Raw genomic sequence first — 23554 nt, forward strand, 5'->3', positions numbered from 1 at the left:
ATTCTTTCCTAGAGATTTACCAGGTGCCTTAGTAAATTAGAATTTCTATCCATTGGTGTTGGACAAGGGGCTGCATGGTGGTGTAGTGGTTAGCACTGTCTACTCACAGCAAGAAGGTTCTGGCTTCGCTTCCTGGTTCGAACCAATTTGTGTGGTCTGTGTGGGTTCTCTCCGGGTACCCTGACTTCCTCCCACAGTCCAAAGACATGCAGATTGGGGTATAGGTTAATTGGAGACTCTAAATTGACCATATGTGTGAAGGTGAGAGTGAATAGTTGTTTGTCTTTGTATGTTGGCCCTGTGATGGGCTGGCCACCTGTCCAGGGTGTACCCCACCTGTCGCACAATGTCAGATGGGATTGGATTCCAGCTGACATTGGGATTTCACAGAAATCAGATTGGGAAAATTACTTCACCTTACTAGTTACTACCACTGGTGGTACAAATGTGGAAAAAGAAATGATGAAAGAAAAACTAAATTAATACAATTAAATAATAGGTTATACAATAATGGAAGTCTCTCTTTTTTCATCAACACACCTTTATTGCCTCTAGCGTTATCTGATAATCACAAAATACAGAGTGGAGCAGACTATTTGATAGATTTATCTGTGTTTCTTTTGTCACTTTGTGTTGCCTCGACCCATGATTGCTTTCTTCGTGTTCCTCTCTGGTCTCAACAGGATTATGTAACACTTGGGTCCAAACAGTGCCACCAAGAGGCCAAAACTAGAAGCCAGGATGGCAAATACCTCCACTGCATCTGCATATTTGCCTGGTGAGTTGACATATGCAGGGACAAAGGCCACCCACACTGAACAGAAGATCAGCATGCTGAAAGTTATGAGTTTAGCCTCATTGAAGTTGTCTGGAAGATTTCTTGCCAGAAATGCTAACAGGAAGCTAAGGACAGCCAATAATCCAATATAGCCAAGTAACACTGCGAAACAAACCGTGGATCCAACTACACACTCATAAACTATCTTGTCACTGTGGTATTGAGTGTTTTTGTGAGGAGCTGGTGAAGCAGAGACGAGCCAGGCGGTGCAGATTGCTGCTTGAACAGAAGTCAGAACCAGAACTGTCCCTCTCTGCTGCACAGAACCAAACCACTTCAGACTGGCTTCACCTCCTGGCTTGGAGGCCCTGAACACTGCCAGAACCACCATGGTTTTCACCAGGATACATGAGATACAAAGCACAAAGCTGATGCCAAACGCTGCATGTCTCAACTGGCATGTCCATGGTCTGGGATGACCAATAAAGAGCAGTGAACACAGGAAACAGAACTTAAGTGACACCAAGAGCAGAAAACTGAGTTCAGAATTGTTGGCACGCACCATTGGTGTGCTGCGATGACAGATGAAGATGACCAGGACAACAGCACAGATAAATGTGCCCAGCAGTGAGGCTGTTGTCAAGCAGATACCCAGAGGTTCATGGTAGGACAGGAACTCCATTCTTTTTGGAACACAGTGGTCATTCTGGGAACTGGACCAGAAGTCTTCTGGACAATTGGTACACTCCAGGGAGTCTAAGAAAAATACAGGGAAATTCTTTTTTTTATCCCTGAATAGTTTTTTTTTTCTTTCTTATTGTTTAACGTTTACATTTTGATACCAATACTCCAAACTACTGTATAAAGGGCATAACACACACAGGTGAGCTCATTTTAATCCTGCATATTCCTTCCACACAGTTACCTTAAGCAACCATATTAGCTGCTTGTGCAGTAGCGACACTGTCTGTTTTGGACAATTGAGGTCCTCATCACCTGGACTGCAAGAAGTGGATGATTTCTGAGCATGAATTCAGATCCCTATGGTCTTTAACAAGATTATATTGATACCAACCTGTTTCATTGGTGATCTTTCCCTCAGAACAAGGGATGCAGTCAAAACAACATTCAGCTTCCCCCTTCTTTCTGGCCATGCGGGTACCTGGGGCACAGCTGTCACTGCACACTGACCGAGGTGGCTGTAGGCATTTTCAACAGTAATATAACAGTTATTCTATAGCGTTTGATGCTGATTTCATGTGTCATTTACCTTAAAGGCATAAACTACATTAAACGTTGTTAACCTGTTTGGAGTCAAAGTTCCAGAAGATTTTGTCCTCATGAAGTGTGAGTTCTTCACCTTTAAAGAGAGACTTCTTAACAACGCCAACAGTCTGAACCTTTGTTCTTCCATCAGGGAACCAAATCCAGTTCATGATGTCATAGATTGCTAGGGCATCACCATTCTCATCAAAAGACACTTGATCACCAAATGGTGTGGTGAAGTTTACCTTTTCCAAGTAGTGCATAAGCTAAAATGGGGGTGATTTAAGTTACACACAAGAGGAAAATTGTTACAAAGAAGCATGAAAAATGTACGGTTCTTGATTGTGCATAAGCCTTCAAAATTTCTGATGTTATGTGTCAAATATATTCAGAATTATTAATGCTAATATTAAAATATAGTGCTGTAAAAACCAAAATTCTCTAAAGGAGTTGCCTTTAATTATGTGTGTTACAACAAATCAATTGAATGTTTTTTTTGTGCAAATTCTAAGTTGGAAGATTTTATCCAGGTGTGTTTAATAGGTGTAGTGTAAATGTATTTCTCACCTGCCATGGCTCAAGTCGTTGCAAAGTAGCACAGGTGTCTCCGCTGAAAGGTCCTCTCCCTGGGTCACAGTGCAGCAAGTCATCAAGTGCATATGCTAGAGCATACACAGCCTTGTAAATATTATACTCAGGCCTGAGGTTAGAAACATCCAAAAACTCAGTCTCCACATTCTCCAGCTTCTCCTGCCCAGTGCATAATGCTCCTCCGGCTTCCACCCAACCTGCTGGAGCTGGAGCAAATCTACACTGAAAAGTGTATTCCCAAAACTGATTTACCTGAAAGATATTGGAAACTGAATAATTTTTTTACAATGAAATTCCATCAAATATTATATTTACTTGAAATATATTTAAAGTCTTAGCAGCAATAACAAATTTTCATTATTGTAATCACAGATCTAATTGTAATATTAAAATCTTACCATGCTTTTTCCTTTATTATTGTTGTCTTCTAGGTCAGGACGTGTTTGTAACAGAAAATCCCTGAGCCCTGATATTTCTCCTCGACGGATGGCAATGCCCAGTGTTCCACCCAGGTACGGCATGAGGTCGGGGGTCTGCAGCACAGCAGCTGCTGTCCAGGCTTCACTGGCCATCCACTGCAGGCCTGTCACGTTCTGTCTCACGACCTGTACATTGTATTTTAATTGGATAACAAGAAGAATTTATTCAGACTTATGTGAAAAAGGTACAACAACAAATGTACTATTTAGAAATAATGTAACCTGCATAATTCAAAACAGCCGTGATAGATAGATAGATAGATAGATAGATAGACAGATAGATACCTCTTCCATTAGTTGGATCATATGGATCTGATGTGCAAACACAATGACCACACGAGCTGTGGATTTCTTCATCACTTCCACTATTCTCCTCAGTTCATCTGGGTTGTCGCCCCAGGGTAAAATCTCTGTGTAGGCCAGACAACCTCCATCAGACTGAGCCATGTCAGATTGAAAGGATCTGGCAACGTGGAGTCCATAATCATCATCACTGATGAGCAGACCGGCCCAAGTCCAGCCAAAGCGTTTAAGTATCTGTATCATTGCATGCACCTACAGTAATTGAATACACAGTGGAGGCATTAGTAGATGCCCCTGCACAAAGCAGCAGTACTTAAGTGTCCAAAACAGAAACAAATTTGGATTTGGGGGGACATTTTGAGAATCACTTAACCTCCTGTGAACCATATTTTGCATGTATTATTTCCATAACAGAGTTTCACCTGGAAAGCATCACTTGGTATTGTCCTAAAGAAGGATGGGAACCTTTGACGGTCACTCAGACAGGAACATGTGGCAAAATAACTCACCTATTAAAAAAACAAACATAGTATGCAGGACAGGTTTTGCTTCTCATACAGTAGAAACACTGAAGTGGTTTGAGCTATTTTAACAAACATAAAAAGGTCACTGCTTACTAAATAAACAATTTGTTGGATTACCTCAATATAAGACACAATACAAGTTAAATCGTACCATTTTAGCATTTGGAATTCATTCAAATAAAGAACATTAAAGGCTGGAAAAAGGAATCTTACAATGGGCAATTTGAATAAACCTATGACATCAGAGGTGGCGATAGAAAACGTTGAGAAGGAATCACCCACAATCCCCAGGACTGGAGGGGTCCCCAAACAGGTCTCCTGAAGCAGAAACTGTGCCTCTCGTCCACTGGCGAGAGAAAACGCAGCACTGAATCCAATTACAAGTGTGGCACAGTTATCATACATACTGTATCCCAGAGTCACATTCGGTAGCAGGTTGGTGTTTTTGTTGATCTCATCGATAGCAAAGGCCATGGTCATGGCATGTCTGAACCCTGGAGGGTCAAAGCTAGCACATAAAAAGTCATGATTAATCACTGAAAAGTAAAATAGATGGTATAATAATCTACACAGATGTATACAGGAGGAGTGTATGACTTACCCTTGGCATCTGAGCTGACTTGGCTCTGACGTGAACGTCAGCTCAGGGAAGACAGAGGTGTAGTGCACTTCGAATAACCCACCCAGAATCACATCACCAGGCTTGTGCATCCCATTAAGATGAAACTGCCTCCGTAATTTACAAGATGAGAAAAGAGAGGAAGACTCGGACAGGAAAAAGGAGGAAGAGAACAAAATCAAGAGTGAGTAGTCTGGGAATCGCCCCATAACTGCTGTCCTTCCTCTAGCCCTTTTTCTCATCTTCATGCGAGGATGCTTGATTTTATATACAGAGTGATTTTCTCCATAGGTTCTTACCGCCCATCAGGGCATGGGCAGACATGTGGGGGAGGTCAAACACAGATGCATATTATTTTTTAGAGACACAGAATGTCATCATCACATCAATAATATCCATATATTTTCTGTCACTTTAATGTTTGCTTTTGTGAAGTTGGAGCTCATTTTGAGTTTCTCTCTCTGTCACAAAGAATTATTTTCCCCCAAAATCATTTTATTTACATTTTCCAGCAGACATTAAAACAGAATACAACATTTGGAAAGGTTCATCCAAACCATCTGCAATAAAACGTTCAACACATTATGAGAGAGGATTATTTCACTCACTGTGATAAACCACATTGTAGAGAGGAAGCAGTAACCCTGCCAGTTAACAGTACAGGACTACAGTATGTTGAATTTTTTAAAGCTAAATTAAAGAACCGCAAAATTTAACTGGTAAATTAACAGTGCAGAAAGATGTTTTAAAGGCCTATCATCTCTGTTTCTTCATCGGTTCAATTTCATCAACAATCTTCTTACTAACCTACATTGAACTTAAAATCATAAATGGTTACTTTTGTTTACTACCCAAACTAGAATGTAGATTTGGTTTCCCAGATCTGTTAGTATTGTACAAGAACACCTTTATTTATTTTTTATTTGAATTTCCGTTCAGTTCCATGCATTTTACTGTATCGCATGTCAGCTGTTGTTTTGTGTAGTAGTCATATGTAAGTGTTTGCTTGGATTTGCATGCATTGCAGTGTAGAACCGTAATGTACCATGGTGTTTCACAAGTTTGATATTCTGTTTACCCGTCTTTGCAGCCTGACGTCACTGCACAGATTTGGACTCTCTGTTACTACTTTGCTTGACTTCCTCCCTTGCTTGGACTTAGTCACTTGAGGAGAGTGGGGAACACAGGTCAGGTGCAAATCCTAGCAACAGCATAATGACTACAAACAGTTGGAAAGCCAGTGAAGAATTAGAACCTTGTTGCTGCACCTGCGATCTACTGATCGGAAGGGTCACCTACATGAGGCGAGATGCGGGTCTTCCTTTGGCTCTGTCACCAAGCTTACTCACGGCTCGGCATGGCCCACTGGAAAGAAGTGTTTGGTGGTGAATGGTTAAAACATCCTTAGATAGATGTTAAAAATGCTTTTTGAATCTGAGGTGTGGAATCAAGGGAAGAAGTGGAAGAGTTAAGAATCTTAATTCGCCAAGATCTGTCTCCAGCAGTAGAAAGCAATGCCAATGTTACATTTAGTTTTGCTTCTATTTCTATCACTTCTCTGCTTCTAGCATCCTAACAAACAGTTGGCCCTCACTTTGCGATGTTTAGCCATCGATGAAGCTCTTGGTATCACCATCACCCGCTGCCAAAAAGAACCCACGTTGGGCGGCAGAGAAAACCTACATTTAGCACCTTTAATCTCCAGCTATTGACAGTTAGTCAAAGGACAAAGCAGCTGAGCTTTAAAATGAAACTCATGGGACAGTTTTATTAAAGCATTATTTTAGATTTGATCAGAGAATACTTGAAAAAGAAGAGTGGGGCAATAAGTCTCATGATTTGTTTAAAACTGCCTAGAACGTAGTTGTAGGACAGGACAAAATGAGTCCCTGATTACTGTATATTCAAATCTCTCTGATGAACAGTAAGCTGACGTACAGGAGGAGGGAAGCTTTTGTCTAAGGAGCTATATAAAGCAGCGATCACACTGAATGCCCACATGCAGACACTTGGGATGGGGATCTCAACTCTCTTTGTTGGCCTGAGATTGGCTCTGCTTTTCTTTGAGCTGAACTCGGCTATTGCTTTGCACGGTTCTGGGGTTGGTCTGAATCAAAGGGCTCGGCTCAGTGCTGTGGCTTCATCCGTGAAATGTAAGCTGCAGGGAACTGCTCATCTACCTGCGTTCTCAATGGACGGTGACTATGTGATTGGGGGTGTTTTCTCAATACACAACTACATGTACGCCGAGAGACATGACTTCTCCACTATGCCCGAACCACTAAGGTGCACAGGGAGGTTAGTAAGAGGCGGGAGAGGGGAAAGGGAGTAAAGAGGATTTTTTTATTTGCATGATGTGCTTACAATATTGTTGCTCAACTTTTTTCTCCCTATTTATTAATCTTAAGTCACATGTATTACATTCAAAAATATTGTAGTGTTGCTATTGTAGAAAAAAACCCTGAGTGTTTTCTTAAATTAAATCATAGATTTGTTTAGTAGAACATTTGTTAATATTTGACAGAAAATGAAGTACACTATGCCTTTAGATTTAGTTGACTATTGTTAGTCATGCATAGAAAGTAAAGAATTTTGGACTGATTTAACTATGAATTGTGGTTATTTGTTCCATCATATGTAAATGAGAGTATCTGTGTGCAGCATTGACTCCCGTGAACTGCGCTTCTCACGCTCAATGGCCTTCGCCATCGAGGAGATCAATGACAGCACAAATCTGCTGCCGGGCATCAGGCTCGGTTATCAGATCTACGACTCCTGCGCCTCGGTGCCCATGGCGGTGCATTTGGCATTCCAGCTTTCAAATGGCCTCGACCCGGAATTTAACACCAACAACAACTGCTCACAATCTGGTATGGTGATGGCCGTCGTTGGTGAGTCTGGTTCCACGCCATCCATCAGCATGTCGCGCGTCTTTGGGCCTTTTAATATTCCTCAAGTAAATGTTTTGAATTTCTTGTGAACTGTGCATTTATAATAAGCAATCCAAATTGTATTTTTTAATTTCGCCGATTGTCAGTGATTAAATAATTGCGATGTTTTGTCTGTGCTCTAGGTGAGCCACTATGCCACTTGTGCCTGCTTGTCCAATAAGCAGCAGTACCCAAGTTTCTTTAGAACAATCCCCAGTGACCAGTTCCAGGCTAATGCGCTGGCCAGACTGGTGAAACACTTTGGCTGGACTTGGATAGGTGCTGTCCGCTCGGATTCGGATTATGGCAATAACGGCATGGCATCTTTCTTGGATGCAGCCAACAAGGAGGGGATCTGTGTGGAATACTCCGAAGCTTTCTATCGAACCCACCCACGCAGCAAGATCCAGAGAGTGGCTGATGTTATCCGCAGGTTTTTGCATCACTGACCGTGCTTGTGTTCCTTGTCACTGAGCTTCTGTACAAAAATATACAGTCAAACATAAGATTGGGATTATTATATTGTTGTTCAAAGCTCTTAGGCCTATATTTAATAAAAAAAGTCAGTGAGAAATTGTACATTCACACTGAGGTATGTTCTCATGTTTGTTGGTGTAACTAATCCTGATATATAGTGATGCAATTTTATGTTAACTATTGGCATAATGCATTGTATTGTCTCTCCAGGTCAACAGCTGTGGTTGTTGTGGCATTTGCAGCCCCTGGAGATATGAGGATCCTTTTGGAAGAGCTGTCGCGGGAGCCTTCCCCTCCTCGCCAGTGGATAGGCAGTGAGGCCTGGGTAACCGACCCAGGAATGCTGAGGTTCAACTTCTGTGCCGGAGCCATTGGATTTGGCATCCAGCAGTCTGTCATCCCCGGTCTAAGAGACTTCCTGCTGGATCTGTCTCCAACTAAAGTGGCTGCGTCCCCAGTGCTGACGGAGTTCTGGGAGACTGAATTCAACTGCAGGTTGGGCAAAAGTGAGAAAGTTGTTCTAATTGATACAGTTTGGTCCTTATGTGGTTGGTTTGCAGAGCTGCATGTGTTGAAGTCCTCCGCTGCTTTGAGACCAAAACCCAGATTTTTTTATTGAAAGGGAAATCTCCAGTTACTGCAATGACGGGGAGGCTCAACTCTGCAAATAATTTGATATGATATAAGCTGATATGATGACCGTGATGATCACATTTTGACACGCCACTGTATTGGAGAAGATTTGGAATTAGCCACGCTCATGTGGTTTCACAATGCTGTCACTGAAGCCCTAAGCAAAAGCACACGTGGACAGGCTCCTAGTCTAAATAAACACACACACACACACACACACACACACACACACACAAAATTACTAGCATGCATCAATTCCAATAGGTCTAATAAGGCGATTATTCAGACTATCATTGATTCATTTCAAGCACTTTAAAACAGGTCAATTCATTTCATGTTTTTAGGATTTTTTAATAAACATTTATAAATGTGACTGATTTATATTAACATAGCTCAGTATAGATAAATCTAATGAAAGCAAAAACAATTAAACAGCAACTATTTGAAATAAAATAGATAAAGCCATGTCTTGAAAACAGTGACTTGAAATACAATGTAAAATAACCACCTCTTACAATGCACATCATTGTTGTGTGTTTTTAGGTGCAGGCACAGGCAAGAGTTTGTGTGATGGAACTGAGGACATACAGACACTACGGAGCCCATACACTGACACGTCTCAGCTCCGAATCACCAACATGGTGTACAAGGCCGTTTATGCCATTGCACATGCCATTCATAACGCAGTGTGCCACAAAACAAATTCTACAACTGAGTGTGACAAATTCACCCGGATAGAGTCCGAACAGGTCAGTCCAAACAGTAATTATTAAGCTATAATGCACCTTTTATAACATGAGAAATAATATTTACTCTACTTCATCCTCATAGGTTCTTACTCAGCTGAAGACTGTAAGTTTTTCACAAAATGGTTACGATGTGTCGTTTGATGCTAACGGAGATCCTGTGGCCACATATGAGCTGATCAACTGGCAAAAACGTGAGAGTGGCAGCATTGAATTGGTGACGGCAGGACACTACAACGCATCTCTGCCAGTAGGCCAGGAATTCCATATCAACAGGAACCTCACCTGGGTGGAGGGTAGCACACAAGTGAGGAGAAATGATTTCACATCTAACAGTGCTGTGTAGCAATAGTGCGCATCTGTGTGAGTCTGTCTGTATCTGTGGCAGGTGCCCATGTCAGTGTGCACTGACAGCTGTCCTCCAGGAACTCGCAAAGTGTTACAGAAAGGAAAGCCAAGCTGCTGTTATGATTGTATACCCTGTCCTGAGGGAGATATAAGCAACGCTACAGGTACAATAAGACTCCTATGTACAACATCAAATATATGCCTGATAAAAGTCTTTTTGATCATTATTATTTAATTATTTTTCAGATTCTCCTGATTGCTTCCCTTGTCCCCAGGAGTTCTGGCCTAATGCAGAGAAAAACTCATGCTTCCCCAAGCCTGTAGAGTATCTTTCCTACCATGAGGTCCTGGGGATCATCCTGGCTGCGTTCTCAGTTGGTGGTGCCTGTCTTGCCATGATAACAGCAGCTGTGTTCTTTCGTCACAAGACGTCCCCGATTGTCAGGGCCAACAACTCTGAGCTGAGCTTCCTGCTGCTCTTCTCACTGACTCTGTGTTTCCTATGTTCCTTAACTTTCATGGGGGTGCCATCTGTGTGGTCCTGCATGCTGCGCCACACAGCGTTTGGCATCACCTTCGTCCTCTGCATCTCTTGCATTCTTGGTAAAACTATTGTGGTGTTAATGGCTTTCAAAGCAACACTTCCAGGTAGCAGTGTCATGAAATGGTTTGGTCCTCCACAGCAGAGGATGACTGTAGTGTTCTTCACCTTTATTCAAGTTTTGATATGTACTGTTTGGTTGGTTGTTAGTCCCCCTTTTCCAATGAAAAACCTAACCACATACAAGGAGAGAATCATCCTGGAGTGTGCATTAGGTTCAGCTATTGGGTTCTGGGCTGTGCTCGGCTACATAGGCCTTCTGGCAGTCTTTTGCTTTGTGTTAGCCGTCCTAGCTCGGAAGCTACCTGATAATTTTAATGAAGCAAAGCTTATAACCTTCAGCATGCTGATATTCTGTGCAGTCTGGCTCACCTTTATCCCAGCCTATGTCAGCTCTCCGGGAAAATTTACTGTGGCTGTGGAGATATTTGCCATTCTGGCCTCCAGTTTTGGACTAATTCTATGTATATATGCTCCAAAGTGTTTCATCATATTGTTTAAACCAGAGAAGAACACCAAGAAACACCTACTGAACAAATATCAACCCTAGTACATCTGAGGTTTGGATATACAATGTATAAGATGGAAGAATTTACAGTTTGGTTAAACAGTGCACTAGTTTGTTTGAATTTTGCTGCCATTTTGTGAATATCTTTTCTCATGTCATGTGTCAGTGTGTTGTTTTCTTATTTTACAAATAATTTACAAACTTTTCAATATGTCCTGGAAATATAAAAGTAAATAAATGAAGTCAAAAGTCATGTCCTAACTTTTTGCATGTCAAAGCACATTACATGTCATATAATCAAAAGAAAGGCTGGTTTTAACATCATTGAGTCTAATTGCCACAGTGTATAAAAAAGCCAGTCCTACATTGTCAATGAAAAATAGATTTTTATTAGCAATAATCTGCTCATCAAAATGTAATGTATCTTACTGGCATGAAAAGTAGCTACAGGATCTGTACCTGCAGTCACATCTGAAGTAGATGAATGGCAATGACAAGCCTATAATACACATTCAGAAGCCATAATGTAAAATTTTGTGTCATCATATGAAATTGAAACACATTAACACTTTTTGGAAAGGTAATTTATTGGTTAATGGTTTAATGTCCTAAAATTCAAAATGAATGTCCTACATGTTTCCGTTAATTTTTCAAATGAATTTATGGTAAAGTTAACTTTTTTAACTTAAACATCAAAAATGTACTGATGTGAATTAGCCATAAGCATGCCCACTAGATGGTAGCAGTATACCAAACCATTTCCTGAGGTCTCTAATTTGGGGAGGATTTATATTTTTAAAAGCATTAAAAATAACAATAATTTTCATAATAATAATTTTAGTGGTACTCTTTAAAAAACATTTCTAAAATATCAATGATTCTTTTACAATTAGATATTTCCTCTCATGTTTTCAAAACATTCTTTTTCATGTTTTGTCAGTTCAACATTAAAATGAAAATGTAAATGTTAAAGTTAATTCCCAGGAACTGATTCCCCACAGACAAGTCACTGTTTTATCAGGAAATTGTTCCCTAAAACGTTTTTATCATCCTGTAATTTTTATTCTCCATGATAACTTGGAGTTGTTACGGTTTTAGCTTAGCATTTTAACATATGTAGTATGTCTAGAAAGAAGAAAAGTGGACACCACTTGCTCATAATTTTCCTTTCCTTGTTCATTTCATGACTGTTGTTCAAAGATATGGAGGAGGTAAAGGTCATTACTTTCTTTATTTCCAGATCATCATCTCAATGAGACTAGACAGACACCAACAGAGTTGAATATGGGATGTGTGCATGCACCCAGTCTTGTCTTTTTGCCTGCACCGTTGCCTGGCATTGTGACGTGATGACTCACTACCAATAAAATGAGGTAAGCATTGCAGTTTTACATAACCTACTCCTTTACCTTCAGAGACGGTTTTAGAGAACCACTGGCTCTTGCTCAGACACTCACACACAGTCTCCATGGGGTCATGGACGCTGAATTTAACCCTGGTTGGAGCTTCTCTGTGGCTGCTTCTTTGGATGTCACTCAGTCTTCTTTTCACAGTGTTTTCTGATGTTTCTCAAAGTGGCAAGGGAATGAATAGTTTGGCAGAAGGTGCTTTGAAAGAACAAGAGACTGAATCAAAGAAATTGAATGGCCTCGATTCCAGTTTTCCTCAGTGTGTGACTCTGGTAGACAGCGACTCTCTGGCCCTGCAGTCAGACGGAGATGTTGTGATTGGAGGGGTTTTCCCTCTGCATTATGTGGCCCCTGAGCCACAGCACAGCTACTCCACCAAACCTCAGCTCATACCTTGCAGCGGGTGAGCGTGTTGATAACTGCTATGTTTTGATTTTTAATTCTTTCTTAATCCCACATTCAAAAACCTCAATATTTTACAGTCACAGAAATAATATGTTTCTCATATAAGATATTGCTCCTTCACTGTGTACTTGTTCTAATTTACATTTTTTGTATGTTGTGAGACCGTTTTCTACTGATGGATAATAATAATTAAATTTTCTGCAGCTTTGACCACAGAGCTTTCCGCTGGATGATGACCATGGTGTTTGCAGTGGAGGAAATTAACCGTGATTCGAGCCTGTTACCAGGTGTTACACTAGGCTACCGCATCATAGACAGCTGTGATAATGTCCACACCAGCCTGCAAGCTCTCTATCCTTTAATCAGCCACTCAAAAGCTGTGGCAACCAAGGTGAAACAAGGGGAAGAAAGTGAAAACAGATCAAATAAGGACATAGAAACTAGAATGGAGGTGGTAAAGACAGAAAAAACAAAGAAAATGCTGATCACAATGAAAGATAGAGGTGCTGAGGGCAGCACAGTCATGCTGCACAATCTTGAAAATGGTGAAAATGACATGACAGACAATGTGACTGAAGAGAGAATTAACGGAAGTACACAATCTGAGACTTTGCCCTCATGTCTAGCCTCTTCTCCTGTGCCTGCTGTGATTGGGCTTGCGTCCTCTTCCCCTACAAGAGCTGTAGCTCACACTCTTGGCGCTTTCAACATCCCACTGGTAAGGAAGAAATGAAAAGGCAGGATCATGCATGATAGTTTGTTTTTACTGTTTGGTTTTGTAAGAGGAAACTGAATGGAGGAAGGAAAGCTTTAAAAAAAATGTAAATAATGTTTTGTTTTGGCTTCTGTTTCATCTGTTTTTGTTCTCTCCTTATAGGTGAGTTACTTTGCCACTTGTACCTGTCTTACTGACAAGCACATGTATCCGTCATTCTTGCGGACTGTGCCGAGTGATCTCTTTCAAGTTAGAGGACTTGTACAGCTGGTCACTTTCTTAGGCTGGCTCTGGGTGGGCACAATAGGGACCACGGTGAGATAAATGCTTTGTTTTACCGCACCATCAGTAGGTTAAACACACCAGCCTGATGTATGAAGCCTTTCCCTACATATTTCAGGATGACTACAGTCATTATGGCATCCAAGCATTCTCGAAGCAGTTTAGACTGCAAGGCGGGTGTGTGGCGTTTCATCTAACAATCCCCGAGTCCCCCACGGAGGCCGAGATACAGGACATGGCAGACGGACTCCAGAGTTCAACCGCGCAGGTTGTGGTGGTCTTTGCCACAGAGGGTCAGCTGCTGGGTCTGCTTGTAGAGGTAAGTGCTCTACATCGTACAAAGCCTATATCATATTGTGCAGTATTCAAATGAATAATCGGGAATGTAAAAAAAAAAGTTTGTGCTCGTAGCAATCATCACATTTCTTCACATATGCCTTCTCAGCTGGCTGAGAGAAATGTGACAGCAATCCAGTGGGTTGCCAGTGAAGCCTGGGTGACCGCTAGCCTGTTGACCTCTCCCGGCTTCCACCCTCTCCTAGAGGGCACGCTGGGCTTCTCCTTCCCTGGAGTCACAATCCCCGGCTTGAAGGAGTTCCTGTTAAACATCCACCCCTCTCCCAAAGAAGGGATGGAATTTGTCAACATGTTTTGGGAAGAGCTGTTTGGCTGTAGACTACAGTTTGGAGGAGACAAATATAAAAAAAATGAAGCTGTGGATAACTTGACAAGATGGAATGCCTTCGGCTACAAGCCACATTCTCTAAACAATTCTGGCTCCTTGTTTGGGCCTATAATAGGGGGGGAAAGCACATTTAAAGGGTCAACTGATGAAAAGCCTGTGTGCACAGGTTCAGAGGATCTGAGGTACACTAACAGCAGCTATACTGATGTATCTCTGGTCAGAATATCCTACAATGTGTATAAAGCTGTATATGCCATTGCTCATGCCCTGCACAATTTACTGAACTGTGATTCTGCAGGGCTTAACAAGGACATGTGTGAGAAGCATAAATCATTTGCTCCTAGGCAGGTAAGTTAAATAAAGATACACAAGACAAAGCACAAAATCAACGATCATGCAATTATTTTATTCGTTGTATTTTTGTATCATTCTTTGGACCTGTGTTACTCCTCTCAGCTCAGTGTCTTTTTCTTCATCCTTTCATTCAGTTGCTGGATCATCTGAAGACAGTCAATTTCACAAACCAGTTTGAGGAGAAGGTTTATTTTGATGCGAATGGAGAGCCGGTCCCTCTGTATGACATCATTAACTGGCAGAAGAACAGCATGGGGGAGATTAGGTGGAAAATTACACACCCAGGGACACAACTGTCCGTTTAAGTATTCACTCATGAACTGTATTGATGTCTATTTAAGTATTCAGCAAAACTGTTACACATATTGTTTGGCCTTACTGAATTTTTACAGAAGTTTGTTTTGTGTTTAGATTTGTTAAAGTGGGAAGTTATGATGGTTCAGCTCCACTGGGACGACAGTTGCAGATACAGCGGAGCAGCATTGTATGGACAAATGGACAGTCACAGGTTATATGTCTCCAACAATGATGTCTTATACATCTTTAAATTATTTAGGTTTTCTTTTCGAGTGTACACATTTTTAATTGTTATCAGGTCTACATGATTAAAATGAGTATAAGGATATATACCCATGTTCTTTGTTTCACTAGAATATCTAGATTTTAGATATAGATATTTCACTAGATACTAGTGCAGAAATAAATCTTGATTTAAAATTCTGGTCTTTGTTCAGGTGCCTGTATCACAGTGTAGTGCTCCATGCCCCCTGGGCAGTCGGAAGGCCAGACGTCTGAGAGAGCCTCACTGCTGCTTTGATTGTTTACCCTGTGCTGATGGAGAGATAAGCAACCAGACAGGTAGGCCCTGTATGCTCATATAGAGTTTTTTACACCTCCTTTAAGAAGCAGAAGGCCATTAAGACCACACAAATGTTGCACAACTGGAAAGTCATCAAGGCATATTGTTTGATGCAAACTGTTTTAGTGTGGGACAGAATCTGTCAGCTTTCACAGCAGGTGTTTACTGTATGTGTCCCCAAAGGTTCCACCGAGTGCAGAAAATGTCCAGAGTTTTACTGGTCAGACAAAGACAAGGTGAAATGCGTTGCCGGGGTCGAAGAATTCCTGTCTTTCTCTGACACCATGGGCATCATCCTGGTTGTACTCACCCTGCTGGGTGTTGTCCTGACAACCATCATCACCACTGTCTTTCTCCGTTTCCGCTCTACACCCATCGTCAAGGCCAACAACTCAGAAATAAGTTTTTTACTTCTGCTGTCCCTCAAGCTCTGCTTCCTCTGTTCCCTGGTGTTCATCGGCCAGCCGTCTGTGTGGACATGCAGGCTCCGCCAGGCAGCATTTGGGGTCAGCTTTGTCCTCTGTCTGTCCTGCCTCCTTGTTAAGACCATTGTGGTTCTCTTGGCCTTCAAGGTGAACATACCTGGTTCCAGTGTTCTGAAGCTGTTTGGGCCCTCTCAACAGAGGTCCCTAATCCTCTGCACTACAGCTCCCCAGGTGGGAGAGATATAAAACAACTACTAAGTTTATCTTTCAAGTTGCGACGATTTTGGAGTTTTGTGTGTTTTCGTAAAGCACTGCCTGTCTTCATATGTTGCCCTCAGGTTTGTCTCTGTGCCGGATGTCTGCTGGGCGCACCTCCCTTCCCTTTCAGGAACCCGACCTATCAGGCCTCAACTGGAAAAGTAAGGGTGACATGCATTGATGGCTGCCACAGAGTCTTTTTTAAACTTCCAAAGAAAATGTTCAAATCGTGTGCACAGGGGGAAAAAGCATATTCAGATGAAATAAGTTATTTCACACCCACATTCAAACTGTGCTATATGTTTTTTTTTTATCTTTTGTTGGACGTTATCAGATTGTTGTGGAGTGTATGGAGCCATGGCCTCCTGGATTTTACCTGGTCCTGGGCTACATTGGCCTACTGGCCTTCCTCTGCCTCCTCCTGGCATTCCTGGGACGCAAGCTGCCGGATGTGTTCAACGAGGCAAAGCTCATCACCTTCAGCATGCTCATTTTCTGGGCCGTGTGGCTATCTTTCATCCCAGCTTACGTCAGCTCTCCTGGGAAGTTCACGGTGGCTGTGGAAATATTTGCCATATTGGCCTCCAGTTTTGGGCTGTTACTGTGTATTTTTGTTCCAAAATGCTACATTATTTTACTGCGGCCTGAAAGAAATATTAAGAGAGGCATGACTGGAAAACATGCCAGATGAGGTTAAAATACATTGGGTGGTCATTTTAAATGGCCATCAAGCAAATAGAAACACATGCATTTTAATTAAGGCATTTCTTTCTTTATTTGAATATTTGAACATGAAATAAAATAAAATGCCATATGAAACGTTTCTATATTTGATGTTATTATAACATGCTGCAACATGCATCCAGAAGTGAAAAGATTTAAAAAAAAAAAAAATTCAGGATGATTCTGATTTTGTATCAAAATAGAGAGGCAAACGGTCTCAGTGACTTTGAAAGATAGTTTATTGTTGGGGCACATATGGCAGGAGCTTTAGTCACAAACGTGTTCTCATACTTCCCATTCCTGCAGCTCCTCTTTTCACCCTCTGTCTAAGATTCCTCGATTTATTTTAGTCCCGCCTCCGGATAAACTCCAGTCTGCTCTGATTGGCTAGCTGGCCGAGTCTGTTGTGATTGGCCAACCGCTATTAAAAAGTATAGGAAATGTCAGACCCCCTCCCCAGAGAAGTGGAGATTCTCAGATTGCAGGCGGGGTTACTCCAAAAGAGTCCAACTGTCGGTGAGAAATCTGAATCCAGTGGTTCTGAGCCAGGCTCTAGGGTTTAGTCACATCAGATACCCAAATTTATGTGCACAAACACTGAAAAAGTGATGTTTGGGTAACATTTCACCTTTAAGTGACATCTGCATTTAGATCTTTGGGAAAGTCATTAGTAAATAGGGTGGGAAAAGATCATCGTACACCTTAAGACTGTGATGTTCATGCATTAGTGCGATATGTAAGAGAAAGTGCAACTCTCAGTTATTGAGAAATGTTCAGGACGTGACCAGACTATGCATTACTATATATAAACCCATTATTATAGCGATGAATGCATTTTTGAGAGTTCGGTGGTGCAACAACCACATTGTACTGGTCTACAGAGATGTGAAAAAAATGTGTTATGGTCTGATGAATCATTGTTCATTTTGATGAGTGGACAATTGTGTATGAGGGGCTGTTAGGGACATTATTAAGACTTACCTCTCACATGCACACATGAAATCATTTACATACTAGACTGAAAATGAGATACACACATTTTGCTGTAGCAGATGTGGCAGGGAAGAAGAAAATACTGAGCCCCAGAAATTCCAAATAAAACATTTTTATTTCTTCAAACTACACATTAATGTGATGAGCTCCATGTTATTATATATTTCCGTTTACACTGAACCACTTATGCAATGCTGCATTGAACATGAATATACATTTTAATCGGTTAAGTTATAGCATATCACTTCTTTTCTTTCCCCAATAGGTGCTGCTTTGTATTCTTTTCTGGCTTCAGTAAAATGATGTAGCACTTTGGGGCAAACAGGCAGAACAACAAGCCAAAGCTGGAAGCCAAAATGGCAAAGGACTCAACTGCATCGGCATAATTTCCAGGGGAGCTGATATAAGCAGGGATGAATGCCAGCCACACAGCGCAGAAGATCAGCATGCTGAAAGTGATGAACTTGGCCTCATTGAAGTTCCCTGGCAACTTGCGTGCCAGAAAAGCCAGTACAAAGCACAGGCAGGCCTGTAGACCAATATATCCAAGAACGCACCAAAAGGCCAAGCTGGAGCCTACGCTACACTCCAGTATGATCTTTGAGCGTTCATACTGTGTATTTCTGGATGGAAAAGGGGGGGCATCAATGAGCCAGGCTGCGCAGATAGCCACCTGAACCAGAGTGCAGAGGGAGACAATGGCCCTCTGCTGCTTGGGCCCCAGCCACTTCATCATGTTGCCCCCTGGCCTAGTTGCAGTGAAGGCAGCCAACACCACCAGAGTCTTCCCAAGGATGCAGGAGATACAAAGTGAAAATGTGATACTAAAGGCAGTGTGGCGCAGCATGCAGGACCAAGATGTTGGCTTCCCGATAAAAACAAGCGAGCACAGGAAACACAGAGTGAGCGCAAACAGGATGAAGAAGCTGAGTTCAGAGTTGTTCACTCGGACAATGGCTGTGTTTCTTTGATAGAAGAATACTCCAAAGACTGCAAGAGTGAGGCAGGCACCCACCACAGAGATCACTGTCAGGGCTATACCCAAAGAATCATAGGTCAAGTATTCCACCTTCTTGGGGATGCAGGCTGTTCTGTCTTTGTTTGACCAGAAGTCCACAGGACAAAACGTGCACTCTATTGAGTCTGAAGGAAAGAGTAGCACATTTCAGATATTCAGTATTAAACGTTTACCAGACTGTTATAATAGATTGTAATTTTTTTGCTAGATACAAGCTCACTTGTCTCATTGCTAATTTTGCCATTGTCACAAAGTACACAGTCAAAGCAGCAGATAGGCTCCCCACGACGGACAGCCTTCCGGGTCCCCGGAAGACAGCTGGCACTGCATACAGACACCGGCACCTGGGAGCACAGAGATGAGAAAGGTTTTCACTGCTATAGTGTGAAATGAGTCATTTAAAATAATCTGTCTGTTTGTCTGACCCGCTATCAAAAGAAATAGCAATATTTGTTGATTATTTGTCCAGTTTCCCAAATGTGAGGATTCGTTGCCTTTCTCCATTTAACATCACTTTGAATTGAATGTATTTGCATTTTGTAATGCTGGTTGTGTTCAATATGTTTGACTGAGAGATGTTCAAGTTTGTAAAGAAACAATTCAACCATAAGGAATGACATACTGCCTGTTGGGCTCTAAAGTTCTTTGTTTACTGCATGACTTAACTCGTGAACTCACATCAGATCCAGATTGCCCTGCCCACCTCACTTACCTCCACCTCAACCTACAGAACTTCAACAGTTGGCATCTGATGAAGGTAAAAACACAGTGTGAGCAGCTTGCCTCACTCCGATGCCCCGCCCAAATTATCCTGTTCTCCTGGATCAACAGTTTCTCTCCAGCAGGCCTGGTTCCATCAAACAATCCCACATTGACAAACTCAATTTTTCCTTCTGTGCCCCTCTGCCAGTTGATGATATCATAATAGGGTATGGAGTCACCCTTCAGGTCAAAGTCTACCTCCTCCCCGCCAATGTTAAATGCCACTTCCTGGAGGTAGTGTTGTAGCTTGAAAAGCAAAAAATAAATATGAACCTCTGCTCCTTAAACAAGGTTTTCAGTCTTATGCTGTAACACTGAGAATAGTGGATTACCTGCCAGGGGTGTATGTTGTCTTCTTGAGCACATGAGTTGTTTCCGAAAGGCCCATTTTGTGGTTGACATATTAGGAGGTTGTGCAGGGAATGAGCAATCGCATATACAGCCTTATAGACATTATAGGCCACCCTAGGGCTGGATGTATTCATGTAGGCTGAATGCTGCTCCAGCAGGGACTCCAGCCCTGAGCAGGGTGTCATCATGGAGCCAGAGGGTGGAGAAGGACTACAACCATACAGAGCCTCCCACAGCTCCTGCACCAGAACATTGTCGGGATACTTCTCAGGGTTTACTGTCTGCAAGTAGTCACCGAGTCTTGAGATCTGACCTTTTCTTATGCCAAACCCGATGGTGCCTCCCAAGTACGGGTAATACTCACTCCCTGTAAAGACAGAGGCTGTGACCCAGGCCTCACTGGCCACCCACTGGATTCCAGTGATGTTTTGTGTCATGTAGTCTCTCAGGAAAGGAGTCATCTCCCCCTCAGCTGAAAATACCACCACCACTTTTGCAGAAGAGCTACGCATCACCTTTACAGAGGGTTGGATGATGCAAGAGAACAGGGTTTTAGAAGGAAAATGAGAAAAACATTAGCGGTTCACATGTGATCTTAAATGGCCGTAGTGTGTAAACAACCTAATATAAAAGGGGCTTAAACTGAAAAAGGAACTAACCCTCTAAAGATATTAAACTTCATTCCATTAATCCAGTGTAGGTTTCATTTTAAAGCACCAAATAACAATCAACATTCAAGGCACTTTACAAATTAGATTAAGACCTTACAATATTACAGAAGAGAAACCTAACAGTTCCTACTGTGTCCTCATATCTACCTGCATGATCTCCAATGCTGCCTGGTGATTGTACAGCAGAGGAATCATTTCTTGGTACGCGACACACACTTTGGTTCCCTGTAATTCTCTCATCAAACCTTGTACCGCAAAGCGGCCATATTCATGGTCACCTCGCAGCAACCCCACCCACGTCCAGTTAAAGCGCACCAGCAGCTGTGCAATGGCCTTCACCTGGGTTCAACAGAAAAGAGTGCCAACTCTCACTCAGATTCATTCAGTTACAGACATTAAGAAACTCTGACAAACTGATATAATTCCAGGACAGTGTCTCCATAAAAACCATTAAATTGTAATTGTTGTGATTACCTGCTTCTTTGGTACAAAAGTAAAAAATATTATTCTTAAAACTTCTCTAAACTACTGCATGAAGTTAAATGTTTGGCAGTGTAGTGAATTAATTTAATTTGAGGTTAGATGGTGCAAGGTTTTGACTAGATATAAACAAACAACACATTTTCAAAAATGTCTTTTCACACGTACAGCACTGAAATGTTATCAAACCCTTTTTGACCCGAGGTCAGACTTTTACCTGATAATCATCATTAGGAATTACTCTGAAGAAGGTGGGATATTTTCTTCTGTCAGACAAACATGCACATGAAGAAAAGTAGCTGATCTGTGTGAAAACAGAGTACAGCATAAACAATTATAGCATTACAGGTTTAAGGGTGATATCATGAACTAAAGTGTCATGGTTACCATGGGGATTCCGAATGGCTGCAGGATTCTTGACACCACAATAGACTGAGCCGATCCTGATTCCCCAATCACGGCGAGTAGCGGAGAGGCACCAGAGCAAATGGGAGAGTCATCCTCACTGAGCCCATTCAACACAGCAAGAGCAGCCCTCTGGCCAGTCAATGGATATGCACACGAATCAAAGATTTTGTAGCCGAGGGTGTAATTTGGCAAGAGCTCTGGACTCTGGTTTATCTCCTCCACTGCCAGCCTCATAGTCTGAGCCCAGCGGAAAGCCCTGGGATCAAATCTGTAGCCAATGCAGATGCACATACCACACACATACCGATTAACACAGCAATGAGAAAAGGTTAAATAAATCCAGAGATAATGGTAATGATTTCCAGTTAGTCTGAATTACATTTGTTTTGCAATATTCTTGTGAAACCGCAGTTTTATTTTGTTTTGACCACATTTTCTCATTTCTAATACTCGGCCACTCAGGAGGTCACAAGAATATAAACTATTGTGTTGAATTATTAATGTATTCTAAATACTGATGAATATAAATACATGCTGCCTAATCCATTTGATAGAAGATGAGTTTAAACTTAAACTTACCCATTGCACTTCACTGGTGGTGGTCTGTAGGTGCAGTTAAGGTCTGGCATTTCCTGGTTATAATGAAGGGGAAAGATCCCCCCAATAACATAGTCGCCCTCTGCCACAAAGCCTGGCTGGAAGCTATTTTGAATCATGCACACTTTGGCTGGAGTGGTGAAGCTGGACATTTGGGTATAAGTCGAAGGGAGGACACTGACAAAATAAAGCAAGTGAATTAAGGCAAGTGGAGTCATAATTTTACACAACCCCAAAGAGAGAGAGAGAGAGAGAGAGAGAATGAGAGAATGAGAGAATGAGAGAGCGACCAACACAATTGACAGGTTATATAGGCCACAGTATTTGACATTGGGCTTTTTGCATCTTATTAATGACATAGTTCCTCCGGATTGGACAGTAGGTCAATCATCATCTAAAGTGGGTAAATGCAAACTAAATGAAAAAAACAACAACATTTTCATTACGGCCAATTTATGAGGTACATCTACTGTAACAAAACGCAAATAGAGTGGAGTGCCATTATATACTTTTTTGATAATATTCAGCATTGTATGACACTTTTTTGCAGGAGAAATCATACTAGCTATTGTTATAAAACAAAATATTTGTTATATTTTGAATATCTTATACTTGTTACAGTATCAAGTAGAGGATAATCCATGTAGTCATGTTTAAATTATTATTTGTTTCTATTATTAAAAGTTTGAAATATATAAGAGACAGAAAATGAAAAAAGTAAAAATTAATAAAAAATCTTAGGCTGACTGATTTTTTAATTTTTTTTCTTTATTTCCATAATTAGTACAATTTACATCTCAAAGTGTCTAAACAATATAACAATACTAAATATTTTGATAGATTATGAAACAGTAAAGGAAAATAGATTACAAATATGCAATCAAATGAACAAGAGACAGAGGTTCAATTTGGGGCTATAATCTTTGAATGTAGAAAAATAAATTAATTTTATATGATCAAATTCACTTTAAACAAACCTTTTACCACTGCATGTTACAGTTCTCAATGAAAAATTATTAATTATCATCCATATGTTAAATGTATATGTACGTGTATTTCTTTAAAGTGTGTTACCAAATTTAACAATTCATATTCTCATCACACAAAGGTTTTTCTCATCTGTTAACAGTATAATTTCCAGTTACACATTAGTTAGACAAAGCACTTACCTACACAGTGAAAATCAGTTGTTATCCAATAATAAAGTGCATATTGCATGTTTTCACCCATACAAATCATAACCACTTGTGCATTGTAAAGTGTCATTATGTACAGAACATGTATTACTTTAATATATATACATATGCTACTGCTTCTATGGTAGATTATGCAAACTTTGTGAGGGAACATCTTTTA

The 23554-nt window shown here is 41.2% G+C and overlaps 4 protein-coding genes across 4 annotated transcripts; 2 read left to right on the forward strand and 2 right to left on the reverse strand.

Annotated features, from left to right (window-relative positions):
* Positions 1 to 623: 623 nt before the first annotated feature.
* On the reverse strand, positions 624 to 4667 carry LOC118299100 (extracellular calcium-sensing receptor-like). Its single transcript, XM_035622529.2, has 9 exons — positions 4543 to 4667; positions 4155 to 4449; positions 3840 to 3926; positions 3400 to 3669; positions 3034 to 3240; positions 2612 to 2887; positions 2083 to 2310; positions 1854 to 1977; positions 624 to 1534 (listed from the first exon to the last, which is right to left on the reverse strand). The coding sequence occupies exons 1-9, from the start codon at positions 4650 to 4652 to the stop codon at positions 624 to 626; spliced, it is 2508 nt and encodes an 835-aa protein (XP_035478422.2). The 5' UTR covers positions 4653 to 4667.
* Positions 4668 to 6643: 1976 nt separating this feature from the next.
* LOC118299101 (extracellular calcium-sensing receptor-like) lies at positions 6644 to 10928 on the forward strand. Its single transcript, XM_035622530.2, has 8 exons — positions 6644 to 6858; positions 7222 to 7516; positions 7634 to 7923; positions 8178 to 8473; positions 9144 to 9349; positions 9432 to 9653; positions 9735 to 9858; positions 9941 to 10928. Exons 1-8 carry the CDS (start codon positions 6752 to 6754, stop codon positions 10843 to 10845), a joined length of 2445 nt encoding a protein of 814 aa, XP_035478423.1. The 5' UTR covers positions 6644 to 6751; the 3' UTR covers positions 10846 to 10928.
* Positions 10929 to 13500: 2572 nt separating this feature from the next.
* On the forward strand, positions 13501 to 17001 carry LOC118299536 (extracellular calcium-sensing receptor). Its single transcript, XM_035623349.2, has 9 exons — positions 13501 to 13647; positions 13733 to 13933; positions 14060 to 14647; positions 14788 to 14918; positions 15065 to 15161; positions 15388 to 15511; positions 15696 to 16168; positions 16276 to 16356; positions 16530 to 17001. The coding sequence occupies exons 1-9, from the start codon at positions 13537 to 13539 to the stop codon at positions 16884 to 16886; spliced, it is 2163 nt and encodes a 720-aa protein (XP_035479242.2). The 5' UTR covers positions 13501 to 13536; the 3' UTR covers positions 16887 to 17001.
* A 1012-nt stretch (positions 17002 to 18013) lies between these two features.
* LOC118299097 (extracellular calcium-sensing receptor-like) lies at positions 18014 to 22504 on the reverse strand. The gene is made up of 8 exons (XM_047335715.1): positions 22181 to 22504; positions 21581 to 21869; positions 21411 to 21497; positions 20861 to 21052; positions 20024 to 20557; positions 19713 to 19937; positions 19150 to 19273; positions 18014 to 19054 (listed from the first exon to the last, which is right to left on the reverse strand). The coding sequence occupies exons 1-8, from the start codon at positions 22414 to 22416 to the stop codon at positions 18153 to 18155; spliced, it is 2589 nt and encodes an 862-aa protein (XP_047191671.1). The 5' UTR covers positions 22417 to 22504; the 3' UTR covers positions 18014 to 18152.
* Between the last annotated feature and the right edge of the window lie 1050 nt (positions 22505 to 23554).

The sequence above is a fragment of the Scophthalmus maximus genome, chromosome 11, assembly GCF_022379125.1.
Source record: "Scophthalmus maximus strain ysfricsl-2021 chromosome 11, ASM2237912v1, whole genome shotgun sequence".
In the NCBI taxonomy this organism is placed as follows: Eukaryota; Metazoa; Chordata; class Actinopteri; order Pleuronectiformes; family Scophthalmidae; genus Scophthalmus; species Scophthalmus maximus.

What these genes read in the sequence shown, in the direction of transcription:
- LOC118299101 (XM_035622530.2), top strand. Translation starts at nt 6,752, where the DNA reads ATGGACGGTGACTATGTGATTGGGGGTGTTTTCTCAATACACAACTAC. An exon ending in GGCCTTTTAATATTCCTCAA is followed by an intron (nt 7,517 to 7,633) that starts GTAAATGTTTTG and finishes TCTGTGCTCTAG; the next exon opens with GTGAGCCACTATGCCACTTG. An exon ending in CCCGGATAGAGTCCGAACAG is followed by an intron (nt 9,350 to 9,431) that starts GTCAGTCCAAAC and finishes TCATCCTCATAG; the next exon opens with GTTCTTACTCAGCTGAAGAC.
- LOC118299097 (XM_047335715.1), bottom strand. Translation starts at nt 22,416, where the DNA reads ATGACTCCACTTGCCTTAATTCACTTGCTTTATTTTGTCAGTGTCCTC. An exon ending in CAGCATTGGAGATCATGCAG is followed by an intron (nt 20,558 to 20,860) that starts GTAGATATGAGG and finishes CCCTCTGTAAAG; the next exon opens with GTGATGCGTAGCTCTTCTGC. An exon ending in GGGCGGGGCATCGGAGTGAG is followed by an intron (nt 19,274 to 19,712) that starts GCAAGCTGCTCA and finishes CTGTGCTCCCAG; the next exon opens with GTGCCGGTGTCTGTATGCAG.
- LOC118299100 (XM_035622529.2), bottom strand. Translation starts at nt 4,652, where the DNA reads ATGCACAAGCCTGGTGATGTGATTCTGGGTGGGTTATTCGAAGTGCAC. An exon ending in ATAATAAAGGAAAAAGCATG is followed by an intron (nt 2,888 to 3,033) that starts GTAAGATTTTAA and finishes AATATCTTTCAG; the next exon opens with GTAAATCAGTTTTGGGAATA. An exon ending in AACGACTTGAGCCATGGCAG is followed by an intron (nt 2,311 to 2,611) that starts GTGAGAAATACA and finishes CCCCCATTTTAG; the next exon opens with CTTATGCACTACTTGGAAAA.
- LOC118299536 (XM_035623349.2), top strand. Translation starts at nt 13,537, where the DNA reads ATGTATCCGTCATTCTTGCGGACTGTGCCGAGTGATCTCTTTCAAGTT. An exon ending in TGCTGGGTCTGCTTGTAGAG is followed by an intron (nt 13,934 to 14,059) that starts GTAAGTGCTCTA and finishes ATGCCTTCTCAG; the next exon opens with CTGGCTGAGAGAAATGTGAC. An exon ending in TCTGCACTACAGCTCCCCAG is followed by an intron (nt 16,169 to 16,275) that starts GTGGGAGAGATA and finishes TGTTGCCCTCAG; the next exon opens with GTTTGTCTCTGTGCCGGATG.